The 20,432-nt window shown below is 35.5% G+C and overlaps 1 protein-coding gene across 1 annotated transcript; it reads right to left on the minus strand.

Annotated features, from left to right (window-relative positions):
• Positions 1-6,038: 6,038 nt before the first annotated feature.
• LOC135157901 (snaclec 27-like) lies at positions 6,039-14,160 on the minus strand. The gene is made up of 2 exons (XM_064115050.1): positions 13,480-14,160; positions 6,039-8,142 (listed from the first exon to the last, which is right to left on the minus strand). The coding sequence occupies exons 1-2, from the start codon at positions 13,816-13,818 to the stop codon at positions 7,990-7,992; spliced, it is 492 nt and encodes a 163-aa protein (XP_063971120.1). The 5' UTR covers positions 13,819-14,160; the 3' UTR covers positions 6,039-7,989.
• Positions 14,161-20,432: the final 6,272 nt, after the last annotated feature.

A 20,432-nucleotide genomic window follows, 5' to 3' on the forward strand; every position in this document is an offset into this window, starting at 1 on the left:
TAAACTAAACAAATTGGCTTATTATCTTCACTTTGGCACTCTCCTTGATTATTTTACTGCCAGGAAAATGTCCTGAATTTTGACGATGAATTTCCCTTTTTAAATGGGCAGCTTACATCACAGTCTATTCTTAGATTAAATTGGCTCGCCTCCTTGGCAAAAGTTAGTTTTATGTATTTTTAGGCACTTTGGCAATTTTCCGCCTTTCCGAAACGAGAGAGAAACAGACTATATTTGGAGTGATCGCCGGCATCCATTATAATACATGCATCCGTCTTAATGAAAGTAACCATACCTCTCTGATTTAATTATCAATTGTTAAACTTTTACATTTGCGTAGAAAGATGAATACGAATTCGTAATTCGTGCAGTCGATAAAGTTATGCAGTGTATGATATATCTACATTATGCCAAAATATTCTCCCAACGTAAAATTAATAGATTTGACTTTTTACATACGATAGATGCTGAACACTTTTCCAACTCAACTTTTGCTCAACTTTCCCTGGTTCAAATAGAACTAAAAACCAAGTCTCCAGAACATCTAGTAATATTTTAAATAACTATCCTATTTTAAATAACTACACTAAGGTGTAGATTTTAAGGGCATACATAAAGTTTAACAAGGTGGGACTACATATAGCAAAAAGGTCACTTTGTATGTCATATCCTTCCTTTCCTGATTAAAACTTTTTAACCTCACCCTTATCAGTTGCCAAGTACTTCTATTTTAAGAGATAGGAGGGAGGACGCCATTACTTAAGGTTTTTATGCATTTATGATTGGATGTATCTTTTCTCATAAATTTGCTCTGACAGAATATAGGCCTACGTGATTCCGTGTTAGTTGTCGTTTAATGCGTACCACAGAGTGGAAATGTGTCCCAATTCACCACATTGTAATGACTGTATATATCAACACAGTGTGACCGTAGTGTAAAACATACACCGTGTTTACACAGTGACTCGGCTCGGGGGTTCGACAAGCGAGCCGTGCTCAACACGGCAATTTTATTATGTGTAAACGCGATCAGTGGGATCCGCGAGCCGTGTCATACACGGCTTTTTTTATCCGTCCAAATCGTAGGTTTCAACCCGCGAGCCGTGTAGAACTCGCCTTTTTGTTTCAGTATAAACGCGATCGCATTGCCGTGTTGAGCACGGCTCGCGTGGCGAACCCCCGAGCCGAGTCACTTTTTAAACATGGCGATAGTGTCACACACTGGTGTACAGCTTGTCCTTTCTGGTGTTGGTGCCTAAACCTTAAAGCTAAATGAACGTAGTTGCAGTAAAACACTGATTTCGTGAGAAAGTCTGTAAAACCAAGGTTGAGTATTGATATATCATCGTGGATCTAGATCTGGTACAGTTACATAAACTGAACTTTGTGAAATCATAATATCTAGCTAAAAAAGGATCACACTGAAGATCGCCAACACAGATAGGCACACGTGGGACAGTGTATTATTATTGCTGGAATAAAGACCCGACGGAAGTGACCGAATCCGCGCTTATTTTGCATATTTCTCAGCAATTACGCAATTTCATCCAGAATCCTTTGGCACATATTTTTTATTCATACAAACATACACTTTGGTGATCATTATATTAAATTCTGTAAAAAGTCATTTTGAGATCGTTCCCACAACTGGAATTTATCTTGACTTTAACACTTTTGTGTGCGCGAATCACCGAGTGAGTCAGACAAAAAGGGCCCATCAGATTGAAGTTACCTTGTCGAAAGAAATCATTGGTTTATTGCAGATATGTCCCTCGCTCATTTTGTACCATTTTCATACGGATCTTTGCATGCATGACTGACTACAAGGTAGTCTCCAGAAGGTCGTAAAATCTCAATTGCGCCATATTGCTGGGAGAAGAATCACACAAAGTGTGAAAAAAAGTTATAACTCGTGTGTAGGCAGATAGACACCTACCCATTCTTCCAAACACAGACACACAACCTCCTCCAAACCCTCACACACACCCACCCACACCCTCTCTCACATACAAGTCACCTCACCTCTCCCACACCCATCACCAACCATGCACACATCTATCCTCATCTCTATACACTTGTGAAGGGCTCAACATAACTGTTTCCAAACCAGGCATGCAATGTTGAAGTTAAACAATGAGATAGTTGGCCATTATTTATCAACGAAAGACATAACCAATGAGACATTAGGGAAACTAGTAAATGTAACTCTGCTTTATGATGTGTTTATGAAGTTTTCATGTATTTTCAGTTTTTATTTCCCCCGGGAATTTAATTGAAAGGCAGAAAACTGAGCGCTTAGAAACGTCTATATTAAGCGCCCTACAAATGTTTTATTTATCATTATTATGTGTGTGTGCGAGAAATGGGAGGAGTTATGAGTGAGTGAGTGGGAGTTTGTGGGTGAAATGACTTTTTCATACTTTGTTTGATTCTTCACCCATAGCAACTTGACGCAATTGAGATTGTACGACCTTTAGGAGATTATCTCGTAGTCAGTCATGCATGCAAAGGTCAGGATGAAAAATATGCAGGGAGGATAACTCTATCAGGACATATTAATAATAACCAGTGATTTCATATCCAGGCAATATTTCAGGCAAAACAATTTCAAACTGATGGGACATTTTTTCTGACCCACTCTGTATGTCAATGGTAGGAAGGGGAGAGTTACAAAGGGTTGCCTCAAATATTGACGTTGGCATAGACGGACTCTTTCATCAGCTTCTGTTCAGGAAAAACAACACGTTAATTCATTCTGATTAAATGAAAACGGAGAATGTAAGACGTTGAGATACTAGTCGTACATGTGTGTTAGTCCACCATGAAAACCTGCACAGTCTTACATATTAACTATTTTGGTGCCTCAGGCCCGTATTCTGAAGTCGGGTTTAACTTTAATAAACTCAGGTTTAAAGTTGTGGTTTAAGTATGGACAGCCAATTGTTACATAAATCACTAACAGTATATTTAGGGATATAATATTTCAGCTCATTTGGCTCTCAAATCATTCATAATTGTCTAGGAAGTATTTATAGATTATTGTCTTCACCATCGATGAATCAGGAAAGAGCACAGCAAACATAAGAAACGTACAACTTAATTAAAAAAAATGATACTTTTGGCTGTCCATACTTAAACCACAACTTTAAACCTGAGTTTAACTTAAACCTGACTTCAGAATACGGGCCTCAGAGTCTAAGGCCCGTATTCTGAAGTCGGGTTTAACTTAAACTAAGGTTTAAAGTTGTGGTTTAAGTATGGATAGCCAATTGTTACATAAATCACTAACAGTAAAATATATCATATTTCAGCTCATTTGGCTCTCAAATCATTCATAATGGTCTAAGAAGTATACATAGATGAATGTCTACACCATTGAAGAATCAGGATAGAGCACAGTAAATATCAGAAACATACAACTTAATAAAATTTTGACACTTATGGCTCCCCATAACTTTAGCACAGAGTTAGACCATGGTCTATTAAAGTTAAACCTGACTTTAAAATACAGGCCTAAGAGAATAAATAAACTGAGGCCAGTTTTGATTATACACCACTTGTGTTCAGAAGATTCCGATCGAAATGTTATACTGTGTACATCATGGTCCCACATGTGAAGTCTGCTGTGCAAACCCTTTAGTCGAGTTAAGGGTCTGAATTGCAGCCTACTCATGCCTTGTGTACTGAAGGCCCTCTAGCTCTCGCCTGAATTATAACAGCAAGTTGTGTATGTGCTAGTCTTTGCTTGGAGACACACTTGTTGATCAAAGTTTCAATCAGGGTCTGTGCCTGCAGACTACCACATTTGGGGCTTTATATTTTGAAAACACAAAGTTTTAGTGCTTTCTGATTTTTTTTGCTGAAACGTTAAAAAATATTAAAGTGATTGGTTAATATTGGTTTGACTTTTTTTTAATCTGAGCTAGAAGGTCACACTTGACACCTGTGTCTGTGATATGTTACAAAAATGAAGCCCAGAAAAAATTGCGTTCAAAAATAATTATTTAGTGCTTCAAAAATTGAAATATAAAGTGACAGAAAACACCATCTTAATTTCATCCCATACACTTATGTGTACTATTTAGGCGTCTATAAGACGCCTATTTACAAAATCGGGGTTTGCCTTGTAGTTTTAGCTTTTCATTCTCAATAATGATTGTTTTCAGGGTTTAATAGTTATAATACATGCACTTGTACACATGTTTCATCTTGGTTTGATAATTGTTTTAATCGGCTGCTCACAAAATTAAACAATACCTTTAAGTGTATATTCGTTAAATATTGTAAGGTGCTTATAAATCACCTTATTTTTTCATTATACATTACGAATTGCTTTTTACAGCTTACAATTTTGTTTAAACACTCCAAATTATCGTTATTGCTCCAGAATCATCATCTCAAATCTCATAAATACGGTATCAACTTGTGGGAAATAAAGGTTTCTTTCATAGTACTCCTTATTTTGTCTGTTTATCTCGATATAACTGATCTATGAAATTCCGTACTAAAAATAAAGTCAAATGGAGCCATCTTAAATTGCGTTTTGGTTTTACCTTTTAAATGTTGTGTCTTGTAGTTTTAATATCTGCACTCATTATGAAAAGATACTCAGCTTTCTAACCTCCAATCTCTCGACTCTCCATTTCACATCTACCTCTACCCAGTCTTTCTATGACATGGGGTACTGTAAACCACTTCCGCCATTGTCTATACTACCATGCGAACCTTCAAACATCACCTCACCATTTAAAATTAGAAATAAGAATGGTTTTTTCAATTCCTTTTCTTCTTAAACCATCCTTTTTCCCATCTTGGACGTGTTCAAAAATGATATTCCTCGGATAAAATTGGAAGGTAACCATTTTGGATCTTCTAGAATCATAAACTTTTCAGATGTCCAAAAATGAAAAACGGCACTAAATGACACCGGTTAATTTTTTTAATATTACCAATGGTAGACATATCATCTATAATTAGACAAAAGTATAATGTCAATGGTTTTCAAGATCACTGTACATTAAAGCCAAGTCTTTTTTTGCTATACATTCAAACTTGTTTCAACGAATTCTTTCAATATCAAATTAATGGAATTTGAATCATATAAATGTTTCTTACGAACATTAAATAATTGTGGACTTTTCTATTCAACGGCGATAATGTTAGACGCCATCATCTCGAACGTTACAGATCCTAGACTTAGTCAAATTAGGCCTATTTGATAAAGCTTATAATTCAATTATATGACATCCCCAGATCCATATCATGTAAAGCAGCGATGTCGACCAGACGATGTAAAATATATTATTTTCGAACCTACCGAGCGCATCTATCACAGTGATATTTCCAAAGACGTTATGAAGTAACGTCTCTTATATTCGATAATGATAAGAGAAAGTTTTTGAAAAGATATTCGAGAAAGGCAGAAAAGGGAAGATAAGAGAATTAAAATAATAGCAAATAAATCACAGAATACATGCATGATTAATAGAGAAAGACGTTGGAAAATAAAACAAAGGTAATGAAAGAGAACTAGCACGACCTTGCTATCATTTTGCAAAGTACCAAATAGAAATGACAGAGATGAAAATAGCATGAGTAAAAATGGCAGATGAAAACATCCTTCATCCATATGTCAGTGGATATACAAAATTATTACGCACTATGAAGTATGATTAATCATTTTTTCTATTAAAAAAAACGTAGTCATGCCCTTTTGAGATCCAAAGTCATGAAACCGTATTGACACAGTCACACGAACGAAATTAGTCCAGACAAAAATCAATGATATGCTATTCAAAATAACGTAATAGTTCTGATCGGTCTGGAGTAAGATTCATTGGTGTGACTACGTCATAACACAGGAAGCTAATATACTTTGTCGGGAAATATCCCTCAACACGCATCATAAACCACTGATTTTGACTCACTTTGAGGCTCGATCATATCGATTATTCATTTTCCCCAAAAATAGGCGAGATGGAAATAAAATTGAGGATAAAATAACACTAAACATGCTAAACGACACGGTTCACCACAAATGAAAGTAAAATCGAAATCATTTTATTAATATAAAACAGATCAAAACATATATCAAAACGACCAAATATACAGTCTTTCTATAAACAGTCTATCGTGAAATATGTATTTTCTGAAATAAGGAACCCAACAAAATAATAATTCCGAAAACCCAGCTTCAAACGAAAATTTTTTTTTTTTCATTTGATGAAGTGTGAATTACTTAAAATGTATCAGTATTTTATCATTCGTTTCTAATGAACGTTCTTAGACAATGTCTCAATCAAATATAGATTTAAAAGGAACATATTGTAATCGCTTTGATCGTAAATACTTTACATATTTCCCAGAAATGTCAAAGAAAACTGTATTTAACAATAGCGGCGAGATGCTACCAAAATCAAGTCTACAATTACTTGAGGCGTGGTTTCCTTCAATTTGGGACCTTTCGCAATCCTCACGGACGCTAATATTAGGGTCCCCTAACACAAAAGTTAACGCTTAATCATACACTTGATTTTTAAGCTTGATTGTACATTATAGTCAATAGAATCAAACGTAGAAAACTGCTCTACAATCAATGCTAAGCTTTGTGTTACAGGGGGTTACAGGCCCTACAGATCTGCTTTTCGTGTGCAAAATTCTTTTCCGCGACACCCGCACCATACATGCATGTACATTACGACTGATGGCTGGAGATATTCGAAATGCAGGACCTTCAATAGATTATGACATGGATAAGAAAGTGTTTTTTTCAAACAAATCGAGTACATATTGAGTGAGGGAAAAGTTACTGAATTAAGGCTTAGATATAGATCATTACAGTCCATCGAATCGGTATTGCATTTAATGTGGATTATTGGTGGATCACTGGCAATTGATTCTAGGGGTCAGATCACCTCTCCAGCCGAAACCATTTCGCATGCGTTGATATGGATATGAACACGGCATAGGCAATAGGCCTAAACATACGGTTTTTTTTCATTTTGCTTACTCCTACACAAACGATATGCCTCTAGCACACAATGTAATGGGCATTACGTTTTACTTTCCCCAGAAATGGGGATTAGATTCAAATTCCCGGGGGACCACTTCCATTGATAAGTGGATACCAGGTGCGACCATGGGGTTTCGAAAATCACCCTAAACAAGGGAAGCAAGTCTTTTCCAGATTATGAAAATGCATCTCTTAACAAGTATTTAGCTTGTAAAACCCTACAAGTATTGGAAATATATCCCCCTTTTCAGTATTTTAAACATCGTTTTTGACACCCTTATAACGTTACATAGGCCTATACGTAACGTACTTGCCCACTCTTTCCCTTTTTACGCGTGATCGCGCCTGGTATCCACTCTTCAATGGAAGTGGGCACCCTGGGCGGCCTCTCGAGCTCTGGGCAGAATCGAATGTGGCTCTGGAAAGTCGTCCTAAATCGGATATATCGCTGTTACCATAGTAGCAACCAGAATTTTACACACGGAACGCAGATTGAATGTTTCCGTTCCAGATGCGAAACGAAAAAAAATATCATGTCACACAATTTGCATTGCAGGACAGAGTTTTACTACCATGACGACGGGCCCAAAAGTCTCTTCCAAAATCAGCTACCGTTGTAAATAAGCATTCGCGTTCTCGAACGAAAGGTCGGGAGTAATAAAAAAGGACGGAAACAAGACATAACAAAAAAAAAATATTGATTGAAAAGGTACGTAAAGGTAAAAAACTATTTTTTTCAGTGAAGAGATTGGCACAGAATCACTTATATCATGTTTGCGTTAAGGAATGGCCGGTTTATCAACCCAATACAGTATATAATTTTTGACCGTTCTTATAAAGTACAGACATTTTTTTTTTTACTGGCTCCCATTCAAGTCTTGTGAAGGTTTAAAGAGTCCATCAGATACGAGGAAAACGGGCCCGGTGTGTAATGATGAAGAAGATGATGTCAACGCGTAATTTGTCCCGCGGTAAATTTATGGTGTTTCCTGGTTGACTAAAAAGGCGGGAGGGGGAGCTTCGCCGCCCATCTCACAGATAAACTGTCTCCTCATGTTACAATTCCTTGTTGCCCATCTGTTCTGGAAGGCTACGGTGCACATATTGGGTCCTCGTACGGGATTACCAGCCTGTATGTAAAAGATATTTTAAAAAATGTGGAAATAGTAATAAATGTTGTATATTATTAGGCTTGCCACTAACGAACATAGGCATGAAATTCGTTTAATATTAGGCCCAAATGAGGTTCTTCAACCCACTCACACAGTTGATAGCAAGGTAGCTGTTACATCATTGCATGGATGCAGAACGGATGCAGACTATCCTGTAACCAAAACTATTATTTTGCTTATGTGTAGCATATTTTCATTATATGTAGCTGCGTTTGTTTATGTTAACTATTTTTAAGATAGAAAATGCAACTTACGCATAGAGCCCACTTTTATGTGATTCGTGAAGGTTGAATATAGAATAAAGCACCGCATTTATCAAAATAAATAAACAATATCATGTTATCTTTGACACGGATTCACACATATTTGCGTTTTCAAATGATCTGAACTTTTTTTTTCATGGATTCGCGTTCAAAAGATGTACTATTAATTTTTAAAAGGCAAAATAATACAGAAATAAATCATTTTTGTTTGTATTGCATGTTTTAATCAATATTTTGGTTTCTTTAAAGGATTATCAATATATCAGTTCCTGGTTTGGACCTTTATTCCACTGCATATTCTGACAGATTAAAGATTCCACCTTAATCTCTTGTCGAAAAAGAAGCGTGACCAAGCAAATTCATATAACACAAACCAGGTGTTTTAACTTCAAATAGATTTTCCTAACAAATCCCTAGATTGATACGAAAGGGGTTCATGTTTTTTTAGCCCTACACACATTGTAATATTTCACATACAAAAGACGTTGATTGTGATACGGAAAGGAAATTCAAAGCGAAATAAAATGTATGGTATTTTTCTTCAAATTTCACAATCGAAGCCGTCGGGAAAAGCTAGTCCATCCACTGGTCATGTAGGCAATTGAAATCATGTCTTACTTGATATTGTTAATAGCGCGAGAGGGGAAAATTTCATGAAACGTCCCTTCATTTTCATCTATCCTTTTTTTCATTCCCATTTACTTGCCCCTTCCTCACTCCCTTGGTTTCCGACGGATGCCTTACCCCTCCTAGATCACCCGACAGGACTGACGTTATTCCGTTTGCTATTAATGCCCTAAAATCTTTCAAAGGGGGTCTTTCCTTACAAGGTTTACTTTCTAAATCTGACTTTAATAGAGTGAACCGATGTTGTCATGGTGACAAACAAACTTCATCCTGTTCTGATCTCCTGCCTCACGTACTTGAAACCCTGGAGATCACGAGATTGAGGAGGAGTTAACCTTTCGTAAGTCTGGTCCCCGGTGGTCAGATTAGTAATAGTCAAGAACTTTTTAAAGTTTTAAATATCATATTTCAATATTTTCATGTATTTCCACCCCTTCCAAAATTCTATGTACAAGTTTATGGGTAATAGGTTTTAGCAAATAGTACGTTTGATGACTTGATATACATCAAAGGTATGCCCCGTATTTCATTTAGACCTACAGCAAAGGAACCTGGCAGGGCCTTTATGACATTATTTCATTCAGAAGTTATTCCCTGAAAAGAATGTTCGTAACACCTGAGCCGAAGCCATGGTGAGAACTCATATACCCTTTTTACACACGCTAAAATTTCCTTAACCCCGTACTATAGGTGGGGTTAAATTGCCATTTAGCCCCACCTATAGTACGGGGTTAAGCTTAGCCCACTTTCTTTTTACACAGCATTTTTGCAAAGTGGGCTAACCCCACCTATAGTACGGGATTATTTGGCCCTGCAAAAAAGCAGGGTTATCCCAGCAATTGCGGTGCTAAGAGCGATAGTACGGGGTTAAGATCGCTAGTGTAAAACGAAAGTGGGCTAAGCTTAACCCCGTACTATAGGTGGGGCTAAATGGCAATTTAGCCCCACCTATAGTACGGGGTTAAGGAAATTTTAGCGTGTGTAAAAAGGAATGAACCCTCAGTGCGCTCGTGAATATTCGTGAGCTACCACTAGTCCGGGGTTAGCGAGTTTCGTGTGTGAAAAGCAAGCATTCCTTATCCGGGGATAGCAATAACGATTTGGCATGTGTGAAAAGGAAAAAAAGATAGTACGGGGTTAAGGATAGTACGGGGTTAGCGATAGTCCGGGGTTAAGAAAATCCTGTGTAAAAAGGGTATAACAGACTTTCCATAAATTAAGTGATAATCGCTTCTTAAGCTATTATAATTATCATTCGAAAACAATTATGTTGAAGGTCCGGAAAAAATAAACTGGGGAGTATTAGAATAGGTACCCTGTTACCTTGAAGACAGAGCAAGGGTAGAAGTGTCTTGACCGCGAATAATTATGCAAGGGCCTATTAAAGGGATACTCCGGGCTGAAGATATTCATAGCCAATTGCTTAAAATTTCATCAAAATCTGATAACAAATAACAAAGTTATTGAATGTTTAATATTTGCATTACTCTGGTGAAACAGTTTAAGGCATATCTTCAGGACTATTCATTAGATGGGCTGATGATGTCATATCACCACACTCCTTTTTCTTATGTTATTACATGAACTCATAATTGTTTTTTTTTTTTTTATAAATGTGTAAATGATGTGTCTCCATTATGATAAAATAAGTTGCAGCAAGAAATTACGCACTTAATCAGTTGTCGATCCAATTGTTTTAGTTCTTGGTAGAAATTGTTTGAATAAACCCAATTTCATACAATAAAATACAAAAGAGCGAGTGGGGATATGACACCATCAGCCCACCTAATGCATATTCATGAAGGCATACCTAGAACTTTCATCGGAATAATGCAGATCTTTAAAATTCAATAACTTTGTTATCCGATTTTGATAAAACTTTTAGCATTTTGCTTTGTGAATTTTACTATATCTGTTGACATAAATATATCTTATCTTCAGTTTGGAGCATCCCTTTAACTGTGAACTCTGAGCAGAGAGCCACCTTGCCGTTATTATGTAAGAGCCTGAAGTAAGACAGGTATCCTTAGGTCCCTCGGAATAGATCTCAAAACTCACAACCTTGAAAACAAAGTGTTTTTTTCTAGCAGCAACGGCCCCTTGTACAGACGGGAGGATATTTGTTTGTTTGTATAAGCACGGTGTATAAATAAACGACGTAACAAGAGTAATAATAATATGATAATAATAGCTGGATTTGTAAGGCGCTTTTTGCCATAAGATACAAAGCGATGCTATTATTACCCCGGCTTTAGCTCGAGCTACCATCACCGGCGCTCAGTGCATGCAAGGAATTACTCCTGCCGGGTACCCATTCACCTCACCTGGGTCGAGTGAGCACAGTGAGGATAAATTTCTTGCTGAAGGAAACTACGCCATGGCTACGATTCGAACCCAAGACCCTCTGTTTCAAAGGCGAGAGTCAGAACCACTAGACCACGACGCACCCACACAAGAAATGATTAAAAGAAATGAAATGAAATGTTAAGAACATGTATTCATGTACCGGAATATGATTTTTATGCTAATGTAATTTCTTTGTTTTTATTTTGAGCATGACAATTAATTTTGAATATCTGAATATCTATGTGTGTTTAACAGAAGCAAGATTGACGTGATTTGTACCCCGCATATACACTAATATATTGTTTGCATGCTCTTCTACAATCATTGATAAAAACATTTTTCTCCTTTTACCTTTACGACTTTAGTTTACAACACCAGGGAAGTATTTAGAAATATATTTCATTTTCAGAGTATACTCGTTAATGCATTATGGTCTTGCTTCCGCTGGAATAGTATATTTCATTATTACATTCTAGTGTTATATATTTTTTTCAATTCATTGTTGATGATGTGGCTAACAATCAGTTCATCATTTTACTTTGGTTTTGATGTTTCCGGTGAACGGATAAATTAAAACGAGAAAATGAGGTTGAAGGCATCAGTCCTTATCATCTTTATAATTTTGGTTGTATTTTCTTTACCATTATTATAATTATTATTATTATTATTATTATATTATTATTATGATTATTATCATCATTATTATTATTATCATTACTATTATCATCGTATTTATTTTTATCATTATACATAGTATTAGTACTATTATAATTATTATTGGTGATATTAATATTAATATTATGCTGCATGTATCATCATTGTAACCATCATTTTAATCATTTTTTTTATCATTGTTCCAATTTATTATTATTCAAATTATAAACATTATCATTATGACTACCATCATCAGGATAATAAGTGTTACCTATCCTTGTTTATGTTATTGATATCGATGCTCTTTTACTTATTTCTTACAAGCTCTCCTCAGTAATATTTTGAGCTCCCAATCAGTTCATGGTGGCCATGGTAACCATTATCTTGCTAATTATCTCGAGATGTGTTTTAAATCAATACACCTATCAACGGATCAATCAAATTACTTCACCCGCGATGTGTCAATATCCCTTTTCCTTGAACAGACGGTTTCATTGAAGAAGCAATCAAGTTGGATACCTTTTGATCAACCACTGCCCTCGTCCAATCAACTAATTTCCGCAATTTCCAGAAAATCGTATCTTGCTCTTTGCTATACATGTTTAAATACTGTAAGTCTTGTCAATATAAATCAATAATGAAATTATTGTGGTAGCAATGTTTCATATTTAGGTGTCACTGGAAGGCGGGGGGCGACTATTACCGTCGCTGTTTAAACATTGTTAAACACTTAATTCGCAATGTTGATTGATCAGACAGTTTACACACGTATTCATTAAATTTTCGTTTTAAAACGCTAATGCACTCCATTGCGAATAAAGTGTTTAACAATGTTTAAACAGTGACTTTATATAATAAAGCCCCCCCCCCCCTCCCCATTCCGGTGACACCTATGAGGCATTGCAACTACAATAATTTCATAATCCATGTTGTCACCTGGGGAATTTTGACAATACTTATTTAAACATGCATAGGAAAGACTCACTCGTTTCATAAATTTGCCCCGGAAGCTCTACTGTGCCAGGTCCCTAATTTGTTTTGGATCATTTATGACACTGAGATTGAAGCGGGTTATAGTATTATGTACAATCAATTAAACAGTTTAGGTCAGGATTATTAATGAAATCTAGTTCGGAAATATAGTAAAAATATAAGCCTGAACATTTTTACTAATATCATATACCGGGGACCGTATGGAAGGACATAAATGTTAAGACATCTCTGAAATGGGTATCCAACCTTGTCATTAAGTGTTTAGTCTTCAATTAGGCTATGCTATAGCTTACTGTATGTGTATGATTTCGCAAATAAAGCAAACAAACAATAGTTATCAACATCACCATTCTCATAACTATAATCATCGTCACCATCACTTAAATGGTCATCATAGTTCGTTTATACTTACATGCCATGGGTTGGTGAGGCGTGGATTGAGGGGTTCGCCACTGGCCCAGAAGACTGGGCCGTTGAAGGTCCTTAGGCCGAGCCAGGTCTCATTCCGGGCCATCTGGTTGTAGTTCAGGATGTCCAGAACCTGTTGGTTCTCAAAGTCGGTCGTAATGGACACCAGGTGTCCCCCGAATCCGGTCTCACAGGAACTAAACTGTGCACATCTTCTTACCGCATCGTTATAGGTAGCGAACACCTGTGATACCTTGTAGCAAGATCTACCGGATTGGTGCCACCCAACCGGACAAGCAGTGACCGCTAGGGCCAGGGCGGCAAGGCACATAATTCGAAGCATAGTGAAGAGGTGTACTTCTCCCAGCGGTGTCGAACTACAAAAAGTCTGATAAGATGTTGGGAATCCTCCTTTGGAATTGTTAAGAGATGGACAAAGTCAATGGAACAACGTATGTGTTGCGCTAAGGTATGAGTTTGCACAGGTGGGGCATAAGGGTGTTAAAGCGCCTCAAAATGGGTCGAGAGTTGAGGGTGGTGCTGTGAGAGTTAGATTGGGTTGTTGAGTATGAGGCCTGGATTGTTATCAAAGGGGAACATGGAAATTGAGGGCGAAACTAGAGGTTCATGATGACGTACATCAGGGGAATTGATCCCCCCGCAATGACAAAGTACGTCGAAATATAGACGGGCAAAGAGAACGGGAAAGAGAGGGGGAGAGGGATACAAGATGGATATAGGTGTGCACTTTTTACGCATGCGCAAAAGGCAATGAATCATTATCAAAATTGTCCAAGAAACTGCTGTCACTGTAATGACGATCTTCCGAGAGCTTGTTTCAACCACGTCATTGATTTTACATGAGACTGAGATGTAATTTGTCACATAATTACCAAAAAGTCTGAAAAAATCCACTTATTTAATATTATAATAATGATATAACATAATGAAATGAAATGGAAACCTTCTGGTAAGCAAAGCTTGTTAATGAAGGTTCCCTTCAATAAAGAAGACATTCAAAACATATAATATAGAAATCATCATATCTTGTAGAATTAAATATAGATCCTTGTAAAATATAAGCTTTTTATCATAATATTATCCAAGTAAAGGATAAACAAGACTGAATAATATTACAAGACATGGCAAAAATGAAAGGAACACAAGAAACAATACGTTAGAAAAACAGAGCATAACAAAACGGTACAAGAACAAGACAGAGCAAAAATTGTATACAAGAACTAAAAAAAACAATAAAAAAACCAATAAAACCACGGACAAAACATAACGAAAACATGAAAAATATAACTTGATATTATTACGTTACAATGCCTTGTATTTCAACACCAACAGTAAGTGTGTATTATTTATTTAAATGGGAACATTATGATAATATTCAGAAGATGGTGTAGTAATTGACGCCTTGAACTATATGGTGAATCATTATCAGCAAGTGATTGAATTGCTTCATCATATCTGATAATCAATGGTATATCTAAGGTAATCATTTGTTTAATCTATACATCAAATTATTCTAAACAATAAGAACATAAAGGCCCGTATTCTGAAGTCGAGTTTAACTTAAACTCAGGTTTAAAGTTGTGGTTTAAGTATGGATAGCCAATTGTTACATAAATCACTAACTGTAAAGAAATCATATTTCAGCTCATTTGGCTCTCAAATCATTCATAATTGTCTAGGAAGTATAAATTGATGATTGTCTTCACCATCGATGAATCAGGAAAGAGCACAGTAAACATAAGAAACATACAAGTTAATAAAAATTTGGATACTTTTGGCTTCCTATAATTTTAGCACAGAGTTAGACCATCTAAGTTAAACCTGACTTCAGAATACGGGCCAAAGAGTTTAATCCAAAAGGGAACTAAATCCACTTTTTGTGTTTTTTCTGTAAATTAAGGTTTTCAAATCACCACTTACCTTATCCTAAGTTGTTTCATTTTGATATAATATGATAGCGATATCATTTTAGATCAATAACATCATGTTTTTAAAAATTTAGCATTCAATATCAATTTTTTAGAATTTTTCAAATTTTATTTTCGCGGATTTAGATCCTTTTGGAATAAAACCTTAGTTGAATGTCCATTTTTGCCAATTTAAACATGTTTGATATTGGAAATTGAACACGAAACACATAAATACTGCTAGAAGAGCACATTTTACATCATATCTGATGTGAAATTATCCATTGGAAATTTTAAAAAGAAAAAAAAAATGAGATTTTTTGAAGGAGCTAAATCCCAAAATATTCATGAAAATAGTAAAATTATGTTATATCCATCAAAATTTGCACAGAGGGTGTGAACTTGAATTCACATCATGTACCTAAAAATCTGAATGCATAACGAAATGTAAAGTAGTAAAATTAACAAATTTTAAATGATGACCCGGTAGTGGATTTAGCTCCTTTTGGAATAAAACTCAAATTTGCAATAAATGTTTACCAAATTTCGCAAATGCGATATGGTGCATTTGATTCCCATGTCAAAGATACATATTTATATCAAAAAAATAAATTTTGGTAAAAAATCGATTTAGCTCATTTTGAAATTAAGTTCTTCACATATTGACCAGCAGGCTCACATGCTAAAGGGGTAAATTTGCATATCCAAATACAGTCAAAATGTAAATTATAAGTATACAGTGCGTATAAAAAAAACGGGACAGTTTTGAAAAGTCTATAAAAATTTGTTTCAAATTATTATATCTATATTTTGATGTTAATAGATGCTCTGAGATGTTTCCTTTGAAATACCACTTTAAAAAAAAATTGTTTATGCTTGAGCGACCACGGGACAATTTTGTCGGGGGTTCAAAAAAAGGCTTACGCCAAAATGGCAGAAATGAGACATTTGATGATTAGACTTTTGGCTAATCAGCAGACTTCCTCTTTATCTTTTCATTGTATTTGCCATAATTTTTGAATTATGCTGTCAAATTTTGTTTACAAATTTATTCATTTACCTGATTATTTTGTTTTTCATTTTAAAATTCGTTTAACTTTGAATTTTCCTTCATAAGTAAGAAGAAAAGAATTTGTGTCTACCAAAGTAAGAAGATCTGCATTATCAATTGGGAGAATTTGTAATTATTCAAATCCTTTTATTATGTGAAACAAATTATGTTATGGTACCTATAAAAGACATGAATCATATTTTCAAAGTGTTATTGAATCCTTCACCAAGTTTATGTGCTTGACTGACAGGACAAACAGGACAGGATTCATGTCTTTTAACGGCAATGGTGTATTGAGTCAATTTTGAAGGAGCAAGATATGGCAGATCGGGTAAAATGTATTAAACAGTTGTGAAGCCAAAGCTAAAATTTCCACTTTCTTTATTAAAATATAAAATTTTGTGATTATGACATAATATTCAGAAAATGATATCATATTTTCACTTTCTATGTTTTCTGTTATTTTTCTTTCCACTTTTTTTCTTGGTCATGATTTTTTTTTTAATTGGGGGGGGGGGAACACCCCAAGCTCCCACCCATCAGTATGCCATTGTTCAAAGGAACCATAACCTTTGTAGCACACAATCAAAGGATTTGAAGAAAAAAACACGCTCTCCCATACTTCGGTTAAAAAACAATTGTTCTTGCCTAAAGAAGGAATATTCAAAGCTAAAAGAAAACATATTAAAAAGGAACAACAGAACGATTCAAGCAAATGAGTAGATTTAAAAATGAATTTTGACCGCATAATTCGAAAATTATGGCAAAGATAATGTAAAGGTTAAGAAGAAGTCTGCTCATTTGCAAGAAGTCCAACCATCATATTTATCATTTTATGCCATTTTGGCGCAAGCCTCTTTTTTAACCCCAGACAAAAACATTCCGTGTTCGCTCAAGCATGAACAAAATTTATTGTTTTAAATGGCATTTCAAAGATAAGATCTCAGAGCATCTATTAACATCAAAATAAAGATATAATAATTTGAAACAAATTTTTTTATAGACTTTTCAAAACTGTCCCGTTTTTTTGATACGCACTGTAGTGTGCAAAAACGTTATTATAATGACTGGATGCATCAAGGGCATGATATGCATATGTTAAAATTGGAAGGATATATTATCATCCAATATCAATAGAACAATTATAATAGTATGAGGACCCATTTGATCAAAACTTTACAGAAAGGAATATTCAAATTGATATTTTATATTGCTGCTTTATAGAAATCCATGAGTTTGAGAGAGTTGTACAAACTAGGCGAACGACCTATGCTGAAGACACAAAAGGAGCGTTTTGGGCCAGTGGATTTAGTTAGTCTCCGGACTTTGAAACAGAGGGTCGTGGGGTAAGATCCCAGCAATAACGTACTTTCCTTCAGCAAGATATTGATCCAAATTTTGCTGCACTCAACCCAGGTTAGTTGAATGAGTACCCGGTATGATTTATTCATTTAACGGTTTAGCGCCTGTATGGCGGCTCAGCGAGAGCGGGAGTGATATTACGATACTATAGTATCAAAACGCAGTTGAGATTATGCACATTGTAACAATGCTATATACATTGTTACAGGTGAGATAGGGTGATCACCCATGCGACTTTTTCAAATAATGATTTTAAAAAGAGGGTAAATTGGAAAGAAAATGGAAAAAAGTATGAAAAAAAATAACGTGAAAATGAATAAAGACGAATAGCCTGACTTGTGTAACTCTATTATATCCCGGCCCAGTACACTCAAATGAGAGAGAGAAAATATTAGGTCACATCGCCCATACCCTATAAAATTGTTTGTATTTTCTAATCAAAAGCAAAATCGGGCAAAGCCCATGAGAAAGGGCATGTCATGTTACTATGTCGTAAGTTCATTATCAACTTCTATTCCTAAACGCATATGTAACAGTACTGTGCGTCTGAAAAAAAAGGGAAATCGATTATTTGTAGATCTTCGCAACAAATGACTCCTAGTATTCCATAAAATAAAATTGCTTACAACGGGGATCGTGAGACGAATTTGGACATTTGTGTGAAAGGGTGTGTGTGTGTGTGTGGGGGGGGGGGACATGCGTAAAATTACGATGTAATTGGAATTTTTACTTTATTGTACATGGTTACAGAAAACAATGTTGAGGGAGAGGTTTCGCTGCCCCTGCACCCAAGGATTAATCATTATCAGCCGTGACAGTTCTGATTTGATTTGATTTATTGATTTCCGTTTCACAATTGTACATAATATGATAAACATAACATAACAAGGTCGAAAAGACATAATGATATATAGGCTATATAGATTTAAGAACACAATTCAATAAATAAAGTTACCTAAGATGACATATGTATTTAAAAGTAAAACGGAGGGTCTTGCCGAAAAAAAGCAAAGCTTGTACAAGCCCCTAACTTAGTTTCATTACAAAATTACAGCAAAGAAATATTGGGTCGTAATGATATATAGAACTTAAAAAAAAATGAATACAAACAATTTTTGTTCACTTTACGAAAACGTAACTGATGGATCGTGTGAGAAATATTTTGTTTTATAACATCAGAGAGAGAGAGAGAGAGAGAGAGAGGGGGGGGGGGGGTGAGGGGAAGAAGAGAGGACGGACAGAGAAGTGCAATGTACATTTCGTAGGGTGAAATAAAGCGGGCAGCAGGACCAGGTACTTTGGCTAATTTCAATTTTACGAAGAAAAAAAAGTTATAACAAATAATTAACATGTAAAAACATGTATATGTATATAATATGAACGCATACAATATACATATACACAATATACATATACACACAGTGTACATGTAAGTAAATCAGTTCTGATTACAACCGCGGTCATGGTTGTTGTGCACTTGGTCACACCTCGTTCCCTATTTGCATGTTTTCTGTATTTCTTACTTGTCCAAGATATAGTGACTTTTACAGGACTGTCATGGTGCTAAAGATGGAATAAAGTTCCACCCTTAAATCACGCCAGTAGTGCGGGAACAGGAACCCTGGCCCCTACCGCTAGGGAACGATAAGGGGAAGAGGAAAGGGCAAAGATTTGAAATAGGGCGAGGAGAGAAAGAAAGAGAGAGCAAAGAGAGGCACAAATCCAATATCACATCACAATGGGTGCTTGGTTTCTAAAACTAAATATATTGCATAAACCCTGTCGTTTTATTTCTTTTCAATTCATTTTTATATTTTCTCAGCATAAAACAATATAATATATATACAATATGTACAAGAATAAAAAATGACATGTATAAGGGAAAACGATAATTTCTCAAATGAATAAAGGGACTAGTGAGTTGTTGTTTCAAGTAAATTGATGAAAATGCATAATAAGTTAGGTGAAAAATATACACACAGCCTTAGCAATCATCAGCATACATACAAGGTGGCGGGGCGGGGAGGGCGGTAAATGTAGGATTAGGCAGGAGAAAAATTACATTGAATAATATGTACACGTTTTTCAACTAGGCTTTAAATGAAGTTATTGTAGTTGAACACTTGATATATATCAGAAAGATTGCTCCATATACGAGGGCCAGTATGCCTCAATGGATTAAGAAGAGTTGGTGTTTTAACATTGGAATAATGAAATTTAATGCTTAGCCGAGTATTATGACAATAAACAAAATTATTTATTGAATATATTAACATGAGGATATTTATATGGTCATAATATGTATTTTCTAAATTTTCTGAAGTGAATGATGATCCTAAGCACTGTTTGAAGACATTGAATTTTTGTGAGATATTTCCTATTTTTGAACAAGCGCCATGAGCGCCCAGCTGAGGCGGATACCGGCGCTATACAAGAACCCATCATCATCATCATTTTCTCTGAATTGTCGATATCTTGTACATGTAGGTGTCAGCGTATTTCCTTTGATTCACACAATATATGTAGTGTCTTTCTCTTAGCAATATACATTATATTGGCACATCTTCTTTAATTGCTAAAAAAACCTAACTTATCGTACATGTATTATGTAACTTT

This window comes from Lytechinus pictus, unplaced genomic scaffold (genome assembly GCF_037042905.1).
Source record: "Lytechinus pictus isolate F3 Inbred unplaced genomic scaffold, Lp3.0 scaffold_20, whole genome shotgun sequence".
Lineage (NCBI taxonomy): Eukaryota > Metazoa > Echinodermata > Echinoidea > Temnopleuroida > Toxopneustidae > Lytechinus > Lytechinus pictus.